The 23,181-nt window shown below is 36.8% G+C and overlaps 1 protein-coding gene across 3 annotated transcripts in view; it reads right to left on the bottom strand.

The window, feature by feature from the left end:
• The window catches only part of LOC138314863 (integrin alpha-4-like), a 65,238-nt gene that overhangs the window by 17,513 nt on the left and 24,544 nt on the right, over positions 1-23,181 (bottom strand). For all 3 annotated transcript variants that reach the window (XM_069255450.1, XM_069255452.1, XM_069255451.1), the window contains exons 3-11: positions 8,489-8,613; positions 8,028-8,086; positions 7,455-7,637; positions 6,908-6,965; positions 4,380-4,552; positions 3,905-3,964; positions 3,003-3,167; positions 1,615-1,720; positions 119-304 (exon numbers count right to left, since the gene is read on the bottom strand). In XM_069255450.1, coding sequence (XP_069111551.1) covers positions 119-304; positions 1,615-1,720; positions 3,003-3,167; positions 3,905-3,964; positions 4,380-4,552; positions 6,908-6,965; positions 7,455-7,637; positions 8,028-8,086; positions 8,489-8,613 — 1,115 coding nt within the window. The remainder of the gene's footprint in view (positions 1-118; positions 305-1,614; positions 1,721-3,002; positions 3,168-3,904; positions 3,965-4,379; positions 4,553-6,907; positions 6,966-7,454; positions 7,638-8,027; positions 8,087-8,488; positions 8,614-23,181) is intronic.

The following is a 23,181-nucleotide window of genomic DNA, read 5'->3' as shown; positions in this document are numbered from 1 at the left end:
ATTAATAGAAACTTGCTTTGAAACTGTTGCAAAACTAGAAAGGCTTTATACATTATATGTTGTCTTCAATTTTAAAATGTATTTTCAGTGAAAATTTTCCGTGTCTGCCATTCTTTACCATAGTAAGTATCACTGTTGTACAAGAAGGGTTTTGAGATTGCCGCCCCGAATGTCCTTAGAGTAGAACTGATGTCACGTCCTCTTAACTTCTGGGTCTCTATATCCCAGAATCCTCCCTGATAACCGTTGTAGATGTAGACAATGCCTCGACCTTCATCTTCATAGGGGGCACCAACAGCGATATCTGAAGGAGACAATTGCTTTTTGATTAATATTGAGATTTTCAATATATCATTGACATACCATAATGTGTATAACAAATCAGTTTCACTTACACTAAGTGTTACTTTTGCAGAAGACTTATATCAAGCACGAAGTGTGACCTAAAGTAACCATTGGTAGTTAAATGAAGTAGTCCTTGTTATACTTATCAGCTTTTCTCCACGCTACCTGAAGTAATTGTATTTCAACCGCCGTCCTCTGCATTACATTTTCCCCAATAAAGGAACTCTTTTGTGGTAATGTAATAGCAGTTAAGGTGGCCTAATGTTTTACTTCTAGCCCATCACATCTAAGCAACAATAGCTATGTAAAGGTGTCTGACATACTCTGTTACCAGCTAATCATTTGCAAGTTTGAATGCATTGTGAAGTAGTAACCAGGAACTGACTATGGGGTTTGAGGCTGACTTTGCCTTTCTAAAAATTCCTATATTGTACTGAAAGATGCTACACCGCTGACAAATGGTATTTTTTCACTTTCAAAAAAGGAGAAGATGAGTAAGTATTTTTCTTCAGTTATAAAAGTTACTTACATTACACCATTACCACTATTGAAAAGTTTGAGGTTCTAATTTTACTTAAAATTAAAAATATCAAAATTTATTAATTGTGTTCCAAAAAATTTCCATGGCACTATATTGTCCTATATGGAATGAAGTACTGATTGCACTTGCAGCAAAAGTAAACTAATTTATATTTTTTTTAATTATTTTTGAGTGTGTTAATTAGATATAAATATATATAATACGAATGATTATAAGCACAAATCATTGTTCAAATCTGTTGCCGGTGGAGCATCTTTAAATGTATACCGTACGCTTGACAATTAAAAAAACAAGGGAAACCTAAAGGATTCAGGACTGACAGAGCCAAAATGAGATATACAAACTCAAGTTGTTCCCCTTCCCCCAACTATGTTTTTGGTCATGGTTAGAACCCATGCAAAAGGAAATGTTGGAGGACGGATGATGAACAGACGCCGAACGCCGCGCCATGACATAAGCTCCAGGCCAGATGAGCTAAAATCCCATATGCTGCAGTTGCCAGGCCTTGACCACATGTTGGTCATTTTTCTTTGGGTAGTCTGGCTTTCCCACCTCTCCAAAGCCTGAAATGCCCTTAAATAACTGTTTGTTTTATACTGAAACCCTATCAATAGATATAGACCTTTATGGAAGTTTTAGAACTGGATGGAAGCCATTGCTCTGATAGAATATCATCCACCTTTGCTTGAAACGGACTCCTATTCTATAGCTTTATTTAGTAACGTTACCATAGTAACTGTCTCCGTTGATATCGTTAAGCCCTGAAATGGCTGTTCCAAAACGTGATCCTTGTGACTGACTCCCTTCAAGAATTTGTGTCATATTCAGCTTTCCCTGAAAACACATGAAGCACATTGCTGTCTAATTTGTCTATCTAAAGAGCATCTTGTCAGAGTGACTGTATCATAAACTAATTTTTTTTATTTTCCATGAATGTCAAAGATTTCATCATCTAACTTTTAAAGGTACCGGTGCTTCTCCAATGAAAAAACCAATATTTGCATCAATGATATACAAGAACAGGTAAATCTGTATTTTTCATCAATTACAAATTACATACTTTACACATTTACTGCCCTTATACAATGAGTGGTTGTTAGAATTGGAATCTATTCCACACAAGTTATTTTTTCAAAAGTTTGAAAATTAAGGCACAAGCTTTAACCATGCGTCTTGTCTTTTTGTAACTTTTAAAAAATAACATGCGACAGTGGAATAAATTCCATATTAATCAATCACGAGTCGTGTGACCTGTTTCTACTGCTTTCAGCCAATAGAAATAAGGTCAGGATATGATAATCTGTATTTGCCGAAATATAAACCAAGGTGAAGTGATATTTTCATCAGTAAAAAGAAACTCGTTAATATTCAAAAGTCATAATTTGATAAAAAATTCACTGATATCAGATTCTACTAATTAATTTTACATTATTTCAACAAAACATCAAAACATGTTAAAATTGATTGTTAGTTCTTCAGGTCAATTTTAAACCACACATAAAAATGTCATGTTTTATAACACAACGACAGTCATATCCACAACAGTAGCTTGGACATCTGAAGCGAATGTTTCAATATAGTATGACATCACTAGAGTATTGATGATATTGACAAATGCTGACGTGGCACTGAGGAAAAAGTAGTTTAGTCAAAGTTCATTGTGTCAACCGATCAGAATGTATACAGTGATTTTTTATATACCAACTATGGTATATCAACAGTTGCAATGTTTATTTGATACCCTGAAAGTTGAATAACACCTACCTATTGTGGTAGAAAATAGCAATTTGCAAAAATTAGAAAAAAATGTGGAGTCTTATGCTGCATGCCCCTATTACCTGAAGCAATGATTTAAAATGGTATAATATCAATATTTCTTTTAGTTGCATATTACTAGGTTAATGTCAAATATTTTAAAATTTTGATAACAGTTGTTCATTTATCACTGTGGTATTCCACCAAACAGATCGAGAAAGGGCAGATAACTCTAATGCAGAATGGCAGCGATTCTTTTTTGCATTTTGGGGCTGATATAGGGCTCAAATTAAAATCAGTTCATACAAAGAAACTTCTCTATCAGGTTCCCCCTTAGTGAATCTGTCCCCTGTTAACTTACGATAGCAGGAATATATTTGTAGACGTAAACTCTGCCGATCTCTTCGACGATATTCCAAGTGTTGGTGTTATATCCAGCATACATAGGGGCACCCACTAGTAGGTACTCAGGCATCCCAGCTTGGAGAGGCGTTGTGGCTAGGGCCGCACCAAAGTAACTCCCAACCTGTAACACATTTACAATACAGATTTAGTTTACAGACTGCTGTGTCCCAGGGAGTTGCCGGCCTCCACTTAGTTCAAATTTCAACTCATGAACCTTCAGTTGGCATTTTATGGCTACAACGTAGTCCGAATGATTCTGACATTTTATTTGCTTTTTACATTCATCTGACCCTATAGGAAATTTGATAAAACATCAGGATTATTTGGATTTGAAAGAGAAGGCTTACAAACACCATTTCCAGTGCTGTCATACTAATCTGATACATTAAAGCTAAGCCAACTAAGACTGGAATGTAAAAGTGCTTGGTAAAGATCCTTCAATAAATAAATTGGTAACTTTTCAGTAACTCCTCTAAACACTATGGAGCTTTCAAACATATTCAAAATACATTTAAGAACATGATATTCCTATCAAACCATAACCTGGATAGACACTCAATGGATAATGACATGGGCTATGTGAGATTAGTCCCACCATCCAGCGACTGTGATGTAAAATATACTGAGAATGTAAGAATATGATGTAACAGTCACTGGTGACTAATTAATGGTAATCATACTTTGTCAAAGTTATTTTTGTATCTCAAAACAAATGCATTGGTTTCTCCAGAGGAAGCTCCATCATGTACAACTAAATAAGGGGAGTAACTCCTACAAGTTGTAGCTTTATATACATTACCCTCTTAACTAAACATTTAATAATATTAAAATGTACGTCATTACCACATGACAACCCACCTGTACTCCTGGGAGTTGTTCAACCAAAGCAAAATTGGCCTTGCCTTGCAGGATCTTAACCTGGCAACAGATAATATATAACCATTTGAACTATTCATCATTGCATGAACATATTAAAAAACAAAATATAAAACTCATTACAGACCAAACTTGATTATACTTGACTACACCTTCAGAGAGTTATAAAGATCTCATGATGTGGAAATATCTCCAAGAACAATATGAAGTTAGGCATCAAAGCAAAAAGGCTGTAGAATAAGATAAAATCTTTCTTTTCTTTGGAATTTTCTGTATTATCTGAATCAAGCAACAAATTAAAATGCCATGAGTTACATGTGATCCTTTATTCACTGCAATTATGTAAAGCAAACTTGTATCTTATTGGTGCATGAATTAATATGATTTTGTAAGAAATTTAAGACAAACTCTTCATATCACTGTCATTATCAGAGTTTTTAATCAGACAGGCACTCACCTGACCCGTCATGGAGTCTCGCGGTCCACCTGTAATCATATTGTAAGCATCACCTCCATATAATTTCCCATACGTTACTGTATATCCATAGAGCTGGCCCTGGGTCTGGCTCAAATTTGGGAAATGTATAACATCTGTTGAACCATCAGAGTCTGAACGTTGCACCACACCCCCTGTTGAACATAACGACAAATTAGTAATCAATACACTAGTTTGTAATGACTAATCAGTGATCTATACACTAGTCTGTAATGACCAATCGGTGATCTATACACAAGTCTGTAATGACCAGTCAGTGATCAATACACAAGTCTGTAATGACCAATCAGTGATCTATACACAAGTCTGTAATGACCAATCAGTGATCTATACACCAGTCTGTAATGACCAATCAGTGATCTATACACCAGTCTGTAATGACCAATCAGTGATCTATACACCAGTCTGTAATGACCAATCAGTGATCTATACACAAGTCTGTAATGACCAATCAGTGATCTATACACAAGTCTGTAATGACCAATCAGTGATCTATACACCAGTCTGAAACTACCGATCAGTGATCTATACACTAGTCTGTAACGACCAATCAGTGATCTATACACTAGTCTGTAATGACCAATCAGTGATCTATACACAAGTCTGTAATGACCAATCAGTGATCTATACACCAGTCTGTAATGACCAATCAGTGATCTATACACTAGTCTGTAATAACCAATGTGTGATCTATACACTAGTCTGTAATGACCAATCAGTGATCTATACACCAGTCTGTAATGACCAATCAGTGATCTATACACTAGTCTGTAATGACCAATCAGTGATCTATACACTAGTCTGTAATGACCAATCAGTGATCTATACACAAGTCTGTAATGACCAATCAGTGATCTATAACACTAGTCTGTAATGACCAATCAGTGATCTATACACTAGTCTGTAATGACCAATCAGTGATCTATACACAATTCTGTAATGACCAATCAGTGATCTATATACTAGTCTGTAATGACCAATCAGTGATCTATATACTAGTCTGTAATGACCAATCAGTGATCTATATACTAGTCTGTAATGACCAATCATTGATCTATACACCAGTCTGTAATGACCAATCAGTGATCTATACACCAGTCTGTAATGACCAATCAGTGATCTATACACCAGTCTGTAATGACCAATCAGTGATCTATACACCAGTCTGTAATGACCAATCAGTGAATCTATCTATACACTAGTCTGTAATGACCAATCAGTGATCTATACACTAGTCTGTAATGACCAATCAGTGATCTATACACCAGTCTGTAATGACCAATCAGTGATCTATACACCAGTCTGTAATGACCAATCAGTGATCTATACACCAGTCTGTAATGACCAATCAGTGATCTATACACCAGTCTGTAATGACCAATCAGTGATCTATACACTAGTCTGTAATGACCAATCAGTGATCTATACACTAGTCTGTAATGACCAATCAGTGATCTATATACTAGTCTGTAATGACCAATCAGTGATCTATACACTAGTCTGTAATGACCAATCAGTGATCTATACACTAGTCTGTAATGACCAATCAGTGATCTATACACTAGTCTGTAATGACCAATCAGTGATCTATATACTAGTCTGTAATGACCAATCAGTGATCTATATACTAGTCTGTAATGACCAATCAGTGATCTTTACACTTGTCTGTAATGACCAATCAGTGATCTATATACTAGTCTGTAATGACCAATCAGTGATCTATACACAAGTCTGTAACGACCAATCAGTGATCTATATACTAGTCTGTAACGACCAATCGGTGATCTATACACAAGTCTGTAACAACCAATCAGTGATCTATATACTAGTCTGTAATGACCAATCATTGATCTATATAGTAGTCTGTAATGACCTATCAGTGATCTATATACTAGTCTGTAATGACCAATCATTGATCTATACACAAGTCTGTAATGACCAATCAGTGATCTATACACTAGTCTGTAATGACAAATCAGTGATCTATATACTAGTCTGTAATGACAAATCATTGATCTATACACTAGTCTGTAATGACCAATCATTGATCTATACACTAGTCTGTAATGACCAATCAGTGATCTATACACTAGTCTGTAATGACCAATCAGTGATCTATATACTAGTCTGTAATGACCAATCAGTGATCTATATACTAGTCTGTAATGACCAATCAGTGATCTATACACCAGTCTGTAATGACCAATCATTGATCTATATAGTAGTCTGTAATGACCAATCAGTGATCTATATACCAGTCTGTAATGATCAATCATTGATCTATATACTAGTCTGTAATGACCAAGCAGTGATCTATATACTTGTCTGTAATGACCAATCATTGATCTATATACTAATTTGTAATGACCAATCATTGATCTATATAATAATCTGTAATGACCAATCAGTGATCTATATATGATGTAACACAAAAAGTGGTTGATAGTTACTTTTCTTAATTAACTTACTAAGACTTCTGTTAAACCTACCTGTAGTTTCATATATACCAGGAGATCCTATGGCTTTCTCAATCACTCTTGATTGACCCTGAAACACATCAATGATATTGTCATGGATTTTTTGTAATTCCCAGGTATATAAGTGCAGTAAAAGGCATTTAAAACAAATTCATGGTTATAACATAGTACAGTCCAACCCATTTAATATAAACTCGGATAGTACAAACTTATATTTTTATATGAATAAAATTGAAACCCCTGCAAATTGCATTCAATATCCTTGGATTTATTACCCATTTAGTATGAATCTGTTAATACGGAAACCCTGGTAATATGTAACAATTTCCTAGTCCCCTAGGTACTTTTTGTGTTATTTCAAACTCACAAAATGCAAAAATATTACATTTTTTGTCATGCTCAAAATTGTTCAGGAAGGTGTCTGGGATTTCATAGTTCATAAATAAAACTTATGGTCACTCTATGTCTGCTACAGGGCTCATGTATTGCTCATCTAATGGACACCTGTCTGAATAGGTATCTTTTACCAGTGAGGTTTGTAGCTTCCCTTAAGACTTACTGTTGGTGCATAAGCACAGGACATGCCCATAGCCCCGATGCTGTAGATGAGGGTATCGTTGACAGTCTGCTTATATGGATCAGTGAGGTACTGTCGCGGTTGTGATTGTTCAAAATCTCGTCCAAGCTCCACACAAAGTCCATTCATATTATAGTCGGAACTGATCCAGCGATGACCACACACCTGGCAAATACAACAAATACCACACATTTACATAAGAAAGCTCATAGTGCATCTTGATCACCAAGCAAACAGCTGCTACAAATGACATTCATTGGATTATGACTACCAGTGAAACAATGATGGAGGTTCATTAAGGCACAGGGGCTTCATAACCTTACTGTTGATAAAGGATATAAAGATTATCCAATTTCATTTAGAAGGTTGATATGATGGAACCTGTTGACTTCATTGATATAACTCAAGTTTTAATGTAACAACAACATTTTTGACACAGAGACTTGACCACTCACCAGTATATAATAAACATTTAGGTTATTTGACTCAGGGATCTGAAGACTCACCAATACTTAACTTGACAAATATTTGGGACACAGGGACTTGATGACTCACCAGTATAAGCTGTTGTCCAACATCTAGTGATACTCCCATCCAGTTATGAGATGAGCTGTCTGTGATAAAAATAACAATGTCATAGTGATTAACAATAACAATACCTAGGAAAGATACAGTTGTATCCTAACCTTCAGTCAAGGTCAAAATAACCTAGTAACAAGAAGGTCTTTACAACAGTATTGCACTATACATTTACTTTTGGTGATGCATGTATGGATATCTTTAAGAGCTCTAGCAGAAAACAAAACATTTTTACACCAACATCATCAGATCTAGAAAAAAACACTATTACTCTCCCTTTGTTTGGAGTGCAACACAATAATTTGCCATTATTTTGAAGTGGTTTTTTTTAGAGAATTAGAAAATGTTTTCCAAGAAAATTTTTACTGTAGCATGCAGATCACCTTGAGTTACCATAACACTGGAAAGACATTACCAATAAGATATCAAATATTCACCTTTATTGATGTCAATAGCAATACATTCACTTGGTGTTCGACCTTTCTGACATCTATAAAGTACTCCAGGCTCTGTTAAGGTTAAAGCCGACGTATCATTGGCTCGAGGGGCACCAATCAAAATCCTGAAAAATATCATGGAGTTAATGAAGAGATCAATAAAGTGCGGATTAATAAAATCTTTCCCTACCTAGAGGGTGTGACAAATAAATTAATGAAATGACAACATGAGGGGTAATTGATGAACGTCTAACCCGAGGCTTGCAGAGGGTTGGACACTCAGGTATTCCGCCAAGGTTGTGATTTTGTTGTCACATCTTCATAGGTAGGATATGAATCTTTTTCTCCCATACACAAAAGAAAAAGAAGAGACAATAGCCTAAAAAGTCATCTGCATGTCGATATTGATGACGTCATGGACAATGCATGCCACAATCACACCACATGAAGTCATGACGTCATATAATTGTCTTCAGGTTCAAAATGTTAGTGACCGCAATCTGTTATACCCTAAGGGTTTACAGAGAAATCTCCCACGGCTAAAACTGGTGACAAATCAGTGAATGGTAGGAGAAAAAGATTTCTGCACACATCATACATACAATCTTAAAATGATCTGTTCATTAGATAAGAATACATCTCAATCCAAATTCTGGTGATTGAATCATTTAGGCTTTCTAGATTTCTAGATTTCTATGGTATAAGTATTTTTTGTTTGTTAAAGTTTTCATTGTGCCATCATAATTTGTGATTTTAACATTTGTAACATGGCTATGCTAGCTGTCTTTCCTTAACACAGATGACACACATTTGTTTCCCCGATATGATCCTGCCCAGTCGTTATAAGTCGGAAAAGATGAATATATTCTCCTACTATTTTTGTCATCTGTTTTAGCCATGAAAGATTTCTCTGTCAACCACTAGGGTATGACAAATTGCATGCACTAACCTTTTGAACTGGAAGTACCGGCAAAACAATTACCGGTATTTGACTTTATCAATTTACGTGGCGTAACAGTTGTGTGCCTTGTTGATGACATCATCATTATTGATGATCAACAAACCCATCATCATGGTGTGGTAAGAATAATTCCTTCGAGATAAAATCTCATCCTTTTCTAGGCAAGCCTCAGATTGGATATTATGACCCCCCAGATTGTGATTTTTTTCGTTGTCACACCCTTAAGGTAGGGAACATTCTATTAGCATTTGGAAGTGAAACAGGGAAACCTCAAACTAAGTGGTTCATTTAAAAATTGTAATTAACTTGGTAGTATTTAGCAAAATGTGTGATATTTCATGCAACGTTTACCACTATGCCAATAGTATATTGATGCTTTTATGGATCTGAACCATCATATACAAGCATCCATATTCACACATTCAATGTCACATCATATGTTTTATGACAGTTTGTGATGGTGGAAATTATAACAATTTTAATATACGGTATACTAACAACAATATTGTCGACACATCAAATACATCCTTAGGAGAAATATTAAGTGTGTAAAGGACATACTCTTATGGGGTTTGTAGATAAAAAGCTTTGCATAAAATGTCAGAAATTGATAAAATTTCCACATTTGCATAAGTTATGCATGTTAAAGGTGGTAACCAAAGCAACTGCAATGACAAGCAGCCATCATACCATCAAGAATGTACTCAATATTTGAAATGAACTTTTTTGTTTTCTGATTGGTCTTACAAACGACTTCTTTAAATGGACCAATGAGAACTCTTGAAAAAATCCTTTCAAGACTTTCTGAGAAATAATCTTTAAGTAAGTAATTGTAAACTGACAGAGAAAATCCACTTTACATTCGGAATTTTCAGAGAATTTAAGTACCAGAAAGTTTTAAAGGCAATCAGAATAGTATATGATGGTGGGATAAAAAGTCTTCATATTTCAATAAAATTACAAACAGGACACAGGAAGGCAGGGCGGTGGATCAAACTGCATCTACTCAACATAATTATGTATACATAAGTGCTATAAACACATATTTTGTAACATCTAGTATGAGTGGAAACGGAAGTCAACACACGCGTATCAGGTTTATTAAAAGGATATCCCCTTGTAGAAGATTCAAGCTTAAGAACATGATTTAAAGACCAAGACACTACATAAATAGCTATATTCCACAAACTTTTCATACTTATTACAACTCTATTTTGCTTAAGAGATAGAAAAATGTGCATTATATGGGTATATATGTGTTCATTGTATCATTACATTTTTATCATTCTTGTTGTTTCTACAATTAATAATTCTCATCAGCTTTAATGTAAACCTCAAACATGAATTCAAATATTCCACATGAAAAATTGTATAAAATGTACCATATATAAATGCGTATGATATTGTCAGTTAAAGATTAGAATAATTTTTTATGGCTAATATTTCCAATCTTTTAACTAACCACCACTTAAATCAACATAAACACAATAATTATATTATTAATCAGACTATATTATTAGATTTCTAGATGTATTAAAAATGACACAGCACATATTCTTGCAAATCACTGGATGATTATGAAGAAAGATTAAGATTGCTGCAACAATGTGGTTCTTTTAACTTAATACAAAGTAGCCTTCTTTCAAACACAGCCTTAACTTAAAACCCCTGTTTCAAAAACTAAAATCTAAAGAGATACAAAATGAACTCCCAGCTTAAATGTCACAGCCTCCGTATCTTACACTGGAATAGAAATAGAAAGCAATGTGTCTGCATGTACAAAGATTACTTCATTATTACCTAAAATTTTAGATCTTTCAAATGCAGTATTCAAAATATATTGGTATACTGTTTATAGAAGAGCTCCACATAAATGAGGTGTCTTTGTGCCATTTAATCTCCATATCTGGACAGTATGTCTTTGTTAACATTGTCTCTATATACCACTAGCCCTCCGTATCTGATCAGTATGTCTTAGTTAACATTGTCTCTATACCACTAGCCCTCCATATCTGGGCAGTATGTCTTAGTTAACATTGTCTCTATACCACTAGCCCTCCATATCTGGGCAGTATGTCTTAGTTAACATTGTCTCTATACCACTAGCCCTCCATATCTGGGCAGTATATCTTAGTTAACATTGTCTCTATACCACTAGCCCTCCGTATCTGATCAGTATGTCTTAGTTAACATTGTCTCTATACCACTAGCCCTCCGTATCTGGGCAGTATGTCTTAGTTAACATTGTCTCTATACCACTAGCCCTCCGTATCTGATCAGTATGTCTTAGTTAACATTGTCTCTATACCACTAGCCCTCCATATCTGGGCAGTATGTCTTAGTTAACATTGTCTCTATACCACTAGCCCTCCATATCTGATCAGTATGTCTTAGTTAACATTGTCTCTATACCACTAGCCCTCCATATCTGGGCAGTATGTCTTAGTTAACATTGTCTCTATACCACTAGCCCTCCATATCTGGGCAGTATGTCTTAGTTAACATTGTCTCTATACCACTAGCCCTCCATATCTGGGCAGTATGTCTTAGTTAACATTGTCTCTATACCACTAGCCCTCTATATCTGGGCAGTATGTCTTAGTTAACATTGTCTCTATACCACTAGCCCTCCATATCTGGGCAGTATGTCTTAGTTAACATTGTCTCTATACCACTAGCCCTCCATATCTGGGCAGTATGTCTTAGTTAACATTGTCTCTATACCACTAGCCCTCCATATCTGGGCAGTATGTCTTAGTTAACATTGTCTCTATACCACTAGCCCTCCATATCTGGGCAGTATGTCTTGGTTAACATTGTCTCTATACCATTAGCCCTCCATATCTGGGCAGTATGTGTTGGTTAACATTGTCTCTATACCATTAGCCCTCCGTATCTGATCAGTATGTCTTAGTTAACATTGTCTCTATACCACTAGCCCTCCATATCTGGGCAGTATGTCCTAGTTAACATTGTCTCTATACCACTAGCCCTCCGTATCTGATCAGTATGTCTTAGTTAACATTGTCTATACCACTAGCCCTCGTATCTGCAGTATGTCTTATTAACATTGTCTCTATACCACTAGCCCTCATATCTGGCAGTATGTCTTGTTAACATTGTCCTTATACCACTAGCCTCCTATCTGGGCAGTTATGTCTTAGTTAACATTGTCTCTATATACCACTAGCCCTCCTATATCTGGCAGTATGTCTTAGTTAACATTGTCTCTATACCACTAGCCCTCCATATCTGGGCAGTATGTCTTAGTTAACATTGTCTCTATACCACTAGCCCTCCATATCTGGGCAGTATGTCTTAGTTAACATTGTCTCTATACCACTAGCCCTCCATATCTGGGCAGTATGTCTTTGTTAACATTGTCTCTATATACCACTAGCCCTCCATATCTGGGCAGTATGTCTTAGTTAACATTGTCTCTATACCACTAGCCCTCCATATCTGGGCAGTATGTGTCTTAGTTAACATTGTCTCTATACCACCATATCTGGCATATTCCTCATACCATAGCCTCCATATCTGTCAGTATGTCTTAGTTAACATTGTCTCTATACCACTAGCCCTCCATATCTGGGCAGTATGTCTTGTTAACATTGTCTCTATACCACTAGCCCTCCGTATCTGGGCAGTATGTCTTAGTTAACATTGTCTCTATACCACTAGCCCTCCATATCTGGGCAGTATGTCTTAGTTAACATTGTCTCTATACCACTAGCCCTCCATATATGGGCAGTATGTCTTAGTTAACATTGTTCTCTATACCACTAGCCTCTCCATATCTGGGCAGTATGTCTTAGTTAACATTGTCTCTATACCACTAGCCCTCCATATCTGGGCAGTATGTCTTAGTTAACATTGTCTCTATACCACTAGCCCTCCATATCTGGGCAGTATGTCTTAGTTAACATTGTTTGTCTCTATACCACTAGCCCTCCATATCTGGGCAGTATGTCTTTGTTAACATTGTCTCTATATACCACTAGCCCTCCGTATCTGATCAGTATGTCTTAGTTAACATTGTCTCTATACCACTAGCCCTTCCATATCTGGGCAGTATGTCTTAGTTAACATTGTCTCTATATACCACTAGCCCTCCATATCTGGGCAGTATGTCTTAGTTAACATTGTCTCTATACCACTAGCCCTCCATATCTGGGCAGTATGTCTTAGTTAACATTGTTTCTATACCACTAGCCCTCCATATCTGGGCAGTATGTCTTGGTTAACATTGTCTCTATACCACTAGCCCTCCATATCTGGGCAGTATGTCTTTGTTAACATTGTCTCTATACCACTAGCCCTCCATATCTGGGCATTATGTCTTAGTTAACATTGTCTCTATACCACTAGCCCTCCATATCTGGGCAGTATGTCCTAGTTAACATTGTCTCTATACCACTAGCCCTACCATATCTGGGCAGTATGTCTTAGTTAACATTGTCTAGCCACTAGCCCTCCATATCTGGGCAGTATGTCCTTAGTTAACATTGTCTCTATACCACTAGCCCTCCATATCTGGGCAGTATGTCTTAGTTAACATTGTCTCTATACCACTAGCCCTCCATATCTGGGCAGTATGTCTTAGTTAACATTGTCTCTATACCACTAGCCCTCCATATCTGGGCAGTATGTCTTAGTTAACATTGTCTCTATACCACTAGCCCTCCATATCTGGGCAGTATGTCTTAGTTAACATTGTCTCTATACCACTAGCCCTCTATATCTGGGCAGTATGTCTTGGTTAACATTGTCTCTATACCACTAGCCCTCCGTATCTGGGCAGTATGTCTTAGTTAACATTGTCTCTATACCACTAGCCCTCCATATCTGGGCAGTATGTCTTAGTTAACATTGTCTCTATACCACTAGCCCTCCATATCTGGGCAGTATGTCTTAGTTAACATTGTCTCTATACCACTAGCCCTCCATATCTGGGCAGTATGTCTTAGTTAACATTGTCTCTATACCACTAGCCCTCCATATCTCGGGCAGTATGTCTTAGTTAACATTGTCTCTATACCACTAGCCTCTATCTGGGCAGTATGTCTTAGTTAACATTGTCTCTATACCACTAGCCCTCCATATCTGGCAGTATGTCTTAGTTAACATTGTCTCTATACCACTAGCCCTCCATATCTGGGCAGTATGTCTTAGTTAACATTGTCTCTATACCACTAGCCCTCCATATCTGGGCAGTATGTCTTAGTTAACATTGTCTCTATACCACTAGCCCTCCATATCTGGGCAGTATGTCTTAGTTAACATTGTTTCTATACCACTGGCCTTCCATATCTGGGCAGTATGATGTCTTAGTTAACATTGTCTCTATACCACTAGCCCTCCATATCTGGGCAGTATGTCTTAGTTAACATTGTCTCTATACCACTAGCCCTCCATATCTGGGCAGTATGTCTTGGTTAACATTGTCTCTCTATACCACTAGCCCTCCATATCTGGGCAGTATGTCTTAGTTAACATTGTCTCTATACCACTAGCCCTCCATATCTGGGCAGTATGTCTTAGTTAACATTGTCTCTATACCACTAGCCCTCCATATCTGGGCAGTATGTCTTGGTTAACATTGTCTCTATACCACTAGCCCTCCATATCTGGGCAGTATGTCTTAGTTAACATTGTCTCTATACCACTAGCCCTCCATATCTGGGCATTATGTCTTAGTTAACATTGTCTCTATACCACTAGCCCTCCATATCTGGGCATTATGTCTTAGTTAACATTGTCTCTATACCACTAGCCCTCCATATCTGGGCAGTATGTCTTAGTTAACATTGTCTCTATACCACTAGCCCTCCTTATCTGGGCAGTATGTCTTAGTTAACATTGTCTCTATACCACTAGCCCTCCATATCTGGGCAGTATGTCTTGGTTAACATTGTCTCTATACCACTAGCCCTCCATATCTGGGCAGTATGTCTTAGTTAACATTGTCTCTATATACCACTAGCCCTCCATATCTGGCAGTATGTCTTAGTTAACATTGTCTCTATACCACTAGCCCTCTATATCTGGGCAGTATGTCTTGGTTAACATTGTCTCTATACCACTAGCCCTCATATCTGGGCAGTATGTCTTAGTTAACATTGTCTCTATACCACTAGCCTCCTATCTGCCAGTATGTCTTAGTTAACACTTGTCTCTATACCACTACCCTCCATATCTGGGCAGTATGTCTTAGTTAACATTGTCTCTATACCACTAGCCCTCCATATCTGATCAGTATGTCTTAGTTAACATTGTCTCTATACCACTAGCCCTCATATCTGGGCAGTATGTCTTAGTTAACATTGTCTCTATACCACTAGCCCTCCATATCTGGGCAGTATGTCTTAGTTAACATTGTCTCTATACCACTAGCCCTCCATATCTGGGCAGTATGTCTTAGTTAACATTGTCTCTTCTATACCACTAGCCCTCCATATCTGGGCAGTATGTCTTAGTTAACATTGTCTCTCTATACCACTATAGCCCTCCATATCTGGGCAGTATGTCTTAGTTAACATTGTCTCTATACCACTAGCCCTCCATATCTGGGCAGTATGTCTTGGTTAACATTGTCTCTATAACCACTAGCCCTCCATATCTGGGCAGTATGTCTTAGTTAACATTGTCTCTATACCACTAGCCCTCCATATCTGGGCAGTATGTCTTAGTTAACATTGTCTCTATACCACTAGCCCTCCATATCTGGGCAGTATGTCTTAGTTAACATTGTCTCTATACCACTAGCCCTCCATATCTGGGCATTAGTATGTCCATTCTGGCAGTATGTAAACATTGTTTCTATACCACTAGCCCTCCATATCTGGGCAGTATGTCTTAGTTAACATTGTCTCTATACCACTATTCCTCCATATCTGGGCAGTATGTCTTGGTTAACATTGTCTCTTATACCACTAGCCTTCCATATCTGGGCAGTATGTGTTGGTTAACATTGTCTCTATACCACTAGCCTTCCATATCTGGGCAGTATGTGTTGGTTAACATTGTCTCTATACCACTAGCCTTCCATATCTGGGCAGTATGTCTTGGTTAACATTGTCTCTATACCACTAGCCCTCCATATCTGGGCAGTATGTCTTAGTTAACATTGTCTCTATACCACTAGCCCTCCATATCTGGGCAGTATGTCTTGGTTAACATTGTCTCTATACCACTAGCCCTCCATATCTGGGCAGTATGTCTTGGTTAACATTGTCTCTATACCACTAGCCTTCCATATCTGGGCAGTATGTCTTGGTTAACATTGTCTCTATACCACTAGCCCTCCATATCTGGGCAGTATGTCTTGGTTAACATTGTCTCCATACCACTAGCCCTTCCATATCTGGGCAGTATGTGTTGGTTAACATTGTCTCTATACCACTAGCCCTCCATATCTGGGCAGTATGTGTTGGTTAACATTGTTTCTATACCACTAGCCTTCCATATCTGGGCAGTATGTCTTAGTTAACATTGTCTCTATACCACTAGCCCTCCATATCTGGGCAGTATGTCTTGGTTAACATTGTCTCTATACCACTATTCCTCTATATCTGGGCAGTATGTCTTGGTTAACATTGTCTCTATACCACTATTCCTCTATATCTGGGCAGTATGTCTTAGTTAACATTGTCTCTATACCACCATTCCTCTATATCTGGGCAGTATGTCTTAGTTAACATTGTCTCTATACCACTAGCCCTCCATATCTGGGCAGTATGTCTTAGTTAACATTGTCTCTATACCACTAGCCCTCCATATCTGGGCAGTATGTCTTAGTTAACATTGTCTCTATACCACTAGCCCTCCATATCTGGGCAGTATGTCTTGTTAACATTGTTTCTATACCACTAGCCCTCCATATCTGGGCAGTATGTCCTAGTTAACATTGTCTCTATACCACTAGCCCTCTATATCTGGGCAGTATGTCTTGGTTAACATTGTCTCCATACCACTAGCCCTCTATATCTGGGCAGTATGTGTTGGTTAACATTGTCTCTATACCACTAGCTCCTCCATATCTGGGCAGTATGTGTTGGTTAACATTGTCTCTATACCACTAGCCCTCCATATCTGGGCAGTATGTCTTGGTTAACATTGTCTCTTCTATACCACTAGCCTTCATATCTGGGCAGTATGTCTTGGTTAACATTGTCTCTATACCACTAGCCCTCCATATCTGGGCAGTATGTCTTGGTTAACATTGTCTCTATACCACTAGCCTCCATATCTGGGCAGTATGTGTTGGTTAACATTGTCTCTATACCACTATTACCTCTATATCTGGGCAGTATGTCTTGTTAACATTGTCTCTATACCACTAGCCTCCATATTGGCAGTATGTGTTGGTAACTGTCCTATCCTAGCCCTATATCTGGGCAGTATGTCTTGGTTAACATTGTCTCCATACCACTAGCCTTCCATATCTGGGCAGTATGTGTTTGTTAACATTGTCTCTATACCACTAGCCCTCATATCTGGGAGTCCCTCCATATCTGGGCAGTATGTCTTAGTTAACATTGTCTCTATACCACTAGCCTTCCATATCTGGGCAGTATGTCTTGGTTAACATTGTCTCTATACCACTATCCTCCATATCTGGGCAGTATGTCTTAGTTAACATTGTCTCTATACCACTAGCCTTCCATATCTGGGCAGTATGTCTTAGTTAACATTGTCTCTATACCACTAGCCCTCCATATCTGGGCAGTATGTCTTAGTTAACATTGTCTCTATACCACTAGCCCTCCATATCTGGGCAGTATGTCTTAGTTAACATTAGTCTCCGTATCTAACCACTAGTTAACCTTGTCTCCATACCCACTAGCCCTCCATGGGCAGTATGTCTTGGTTAACATTGTCTCTATACCACTAGCCCTCCATATCTGGGCAGTATGTCTTGGTTAACATTGTCTTCATACCACTAGCCCTGGACCACCTCTGGGCAGTGTGTCTGAATGGTTGATGTGTCTTTGTACTACTAAACATATATCTGGGCAGTTTATCCGAGTGGTTAATTATATGTCTTAGTACCACTTGACCTCAATATCTTGGCAGTGTGTCTGAGTATTTAAGGTAGGTGTCTTCATATTACTAAAGCCCTCCATATCTGGGCAGTTTGTCCTGTCCTTGTATCACTAGCCTTCTTTAAGTCACAGTATTGTGTTGAGGTTGCTGGTTTTTCCCCCGTTTCATGTATATTTTGCACTTTCAAAACCGATCATGTCCTGAAATGACCTTGACTTACTTGAACCCGTATTCAAAAGAAATCAGTAAGAAAACCAACAAAGTTTTCATATATTCAGTCTGCATTTAATTCAAAGTAAGTGAAATTGAATTTTAAAAAAGGGGGATGGGCACTTATAGGGATGTGGGTGCTTATCGGGTCAATATTTTAACCACTCAGCCACCACAGCCCCATCCGTTACGTAATATGTGAGTACACATACTGGTAACAGGAAATCTGTACTTCTAATCACTGGAATCCTGTACTGAAGTATTTAAGTGAATATTATGCAAACATTGTCATCATTGTTTGGTAGGTTGTGTTTTACATCCTTGATCAGTAACAGCTGCAGTGTCAGCAGAGTAACAGCATGCACAGTATTCCACAAAATATGGTGGTCAGAACACTTCACAGAAAATTGAAGGGTGAAAGTTTCACAATTGTAGACACTTCAACAAAGATCATCACAATTAAAGTAATTAGCCTGACAAATCAGCAAAAGAAACACTATACCTGATAATTAGGAATCTATATGGTAGTCATATTTATATTCAGTCTGCATTTGATTAACATTCATATTAATTTAAAAGTTCAGAGAACTTTAGGCATCAAAAAGGCTAGCTCATAGAATGTATAGGGGACACTTATTGGGTAAAATATGGTACCAGAGATTTTGTGACTATATATAACCAGAGAAAACCTACCAAATTATCAACAATAACTAAGAACTGCCTCAAACCAACAACTTGAATAAACTCTTGATCTAGACTGAGGTAAGCAGCTGAGAGTAAAATATCAGCCATCATAACCAGGGGTTCCAAGAGAATTAGTGGTGCCTAATAGTTTACTCAGCAACCATGACCCTCAATATAGGTGAAGAGTCTTACTTGACACCCATCCACTTGGCCACTATGGCCCACAGGTGGTGAGCTAGTGGTAGAACATCAAGACACCTAAATACAACCACTCATAACATCCAACCATTGTGGTCCTTTATATAGTTGAGGGGTCACAAGAGGAATGTCAGACACCTTAACTATTCAGCCACTGGGATATATAAGGGGACCACCTGAAGTCGTTATAGACTAAATTTAAGTGCACCATGATCTTGGTATATTTTTTTCATTTTCAAAAATTAAAAAAAAAACTTGACCTTCAAATTCTACAATTTTTGTTTTACAAATTCTAGCATGAACGTGGAAATATTCACAATATTACTGTACATTTGTTTAACAGGGTTTTATTGTTTCACTTGCTAGGATGGACAAACATTGAGTTAGGTATTCCTAATTAGGGATAGGAGTGGTCATTATCTAACAGAAACAACAACAGAGGCTTACTGTATTTGTGGTATGTGTTAGAGAAATCTTATACATTTGTATCTAATTTGCATAATGAAGCTTAGCTCACTTAAAAATTGTCTAATGGTATCAACAAATCACATAGTGGGGATTTTCTTTCATCTTGCTGCTGAAAAAAATATGAAGTCTTTGAAAATATGATGAATGAAATTACTTGGTTGGTCATCCAAAAGTCTATAGCACTATAGAAATAAAAACTGCAATATCAGTTTAGTATTACAATCATTATATATATAACATCTACTAACTATATAAAAGTAGTATATATATATATAACATCTACTAACTATATAATAGTAGTATATATATAACATCTACTAACTATATAAAAGTAGTATATATTATATATATAACATCTACTAACTATATAAAAGTAGTATATATAATATATATAAACATCTACTAACTATATAAAAGTAGTATATATCATATATATAACATCTACTACTAATTATATAAAAGTAGTAGAGATATTATATATATAACATCTACTAACAATATAAAAGTAGTATATATATAACATCTTCTAACTATATAAAAGTAGTATATATTATATATATAACATCTACTAACTATATAAAAGTAGTATATATATAATATCTACTAACTATATAAAAGTAGTATATATTATATATATATAACATCTACTAACTATATGAAAGTAGTATATATCAAATACATTGTAAATAACATCAACTAACTATATGAAAGTAGTATATATTATATATATAACATCTACTAACTATATAAAGTAGCATATATCATATAATTATATAACATCTACTTACTATAAGAAAGTATTATATATTATATATATTTAACATCAAGTTATAACTTATACAAATCACTTTCAATGGCCTGGATGTAAGTGTGCAAGAGCTCTAAGGAAGTATTAATTAAAGACCATTAATTAGTCTGTTTCTATATATACACATTTCTTCTTGGTTGTTATGCTTGTTGTGTGTGTTCTGAGAGGAACGGTTCATATCAGTGATTACTGATTCTCTATATATAGTTTTTAAGCAGCTATACAATCACGTAGGTCTTTATAACCTTTATACTTCATAAAAATATAGTAGTCAGTAGATAAGCACTTAAATTTGAATATACCCTGTCAAGATAATCTGGGAAAGGAAGAAAGAAATGAACATATGAATGGACCTAATGCTAACCCTATAATGCACCATATGGTTCTCAAGGGGTACTTTATATCAAAGACTTTGAGATTTCAGTAAAAATGCACAAAGTGGAACCCATGTATTAGTCAAAATTTCACATTTTGTATCGTTTAAATTGTTTTTAGTGCTAAATATCTTACAACATTGCAGAATTAAAATTAGTTGAAATAAAATATTCATGCACACAATATTTCAGACAGGTGCATCTTAGCTAATGAATAGCCGTGTCCTACTTTCTAGCGTATCATACATGCCCTAAGATTTTTACATATATTCACATCAACATAAATATAACTGGGACAAATATTTTCCCCATAAAACTATATTAAAATGTATCTATCTATATATGAGGCACTGACAACACTAGCACTGAAGCTATAACTTTAGTTTTCCATACAAAGACAAAGTTATGGAGGTATTTCAACATGAACAACATTAACAATTTGTTACTACAGGTAGTGATATACAGAGATACATCATTATCATACAAAACAATGTCAAGCTACGCCCTTATGGTCTGCTATTGAACCCTGCCGTGGTTGTGTAATCTGAACTCAAACACCTAGAATATTTTTTTCATTTCCAGACTACAGACTGCAATACATTCCAGAGAAACAGTTATATACCGTATTTTCCCTTATAACTTTGATGGAACACACTAAGTGTTGTTACTTATTTTTTCTAAAATATTGATGTCTTGATATTATTCAACTATTAGAATTCAGTGATAGTATCGATACATACATATTATAAACAGAAACTTACATGAGCTAAGCTACGCTAAGGTCTCTTTAGGAAAGATATTGATAAGACACAGATTGATTAAAACTTTCTCTAAACAACCCTAGCACACTCCATACAACTCCAGCATACTCCATATAACCCTAGCATACTCCATACAGCCCTAGCATACTCCATACAACCCTAACAAACTCCATACAACCCTAGCGTACTCCATACAACCCTAGCATACTCCATACAACCCTAGCATACTCCATACAGCCCTAGCATACTCCATACAACCCTAACAAACTCAATACAACCCTAGCGTACTCCATACAACCCTAGCATACTCCATACATCCCTAGCATACTCCATACAACCCTAGCATATTCAATACAACCCTATTATACTCCATATAAACCTAGATTACTCCATACAACCCTGTTATACTCCATACAATCCTAGCATACTCCATACAACCCTAGCTTACTCCATACAACCCTAGCATACTCCATACAACCCTAGCATACTCCATACAACCCTAGCATACTCCATACAACCCTAGCATACTCCATACAACCCTAGCATACTCCATACAACCCTAGCATACTCCATACAACCCTAGCATACTCCATACAACCCTAGCATACTCCATACAACCCTAGCATACTCCATACAACCCTAGCATACTCCATACAACCCTAGCATACTCCATACAACCCTAGCATACTCCATACAACCCTAGCATACTCCATACAACCCTAGCATACTCCATACAACCCTAGCATACTCCATAGAGCCCTAGCATACTCCATACAGCCCTAGCATACTCCATACAACCCTAGCATACTCCATACAACCCTAACATACTCCATACAACCCTAACATACTCCATACAACCCTAGCATACTCCATACAACCCTAGCATACTCCATACAACCCTAGCATACTCCATACAACCCTAGCATACTCCATACAACCCTAGCATACTCCATACAACCCTAGCATACTCCATACAACCCTAGCATACTCCATACAACCCTAACATACTCCATACAACCCTAGCATACTCCATACAACCCTAACATACTCCATACAACCCTAGCATACTCCATACAACCCTAGCTTACTCCATACAACCCTACATACTCCATACATAACTCGTTACAACCCTAGCATACTCCATACAACCCTAACATACTCCATACAACCTAACATACTCC

Source organism: Argopecten irradians, chromosome 2 (genome assembly GCF_041381155.1).
Source record: "Argopecten irradians isolate NY chromosome 2, Ai_NY, whole genome shotgun sequence".
Lineage (NCBI taxonomy): Eukaryota > Metazoa > Mollusca > Bivalvia > Pectinida > Pectinidae > Argopecten > Argopecten irradians.
Note: the sequence above shows the minus strand (reverse complement) of the source record. Positions and strands in the feature narration are given on the sequence as shown.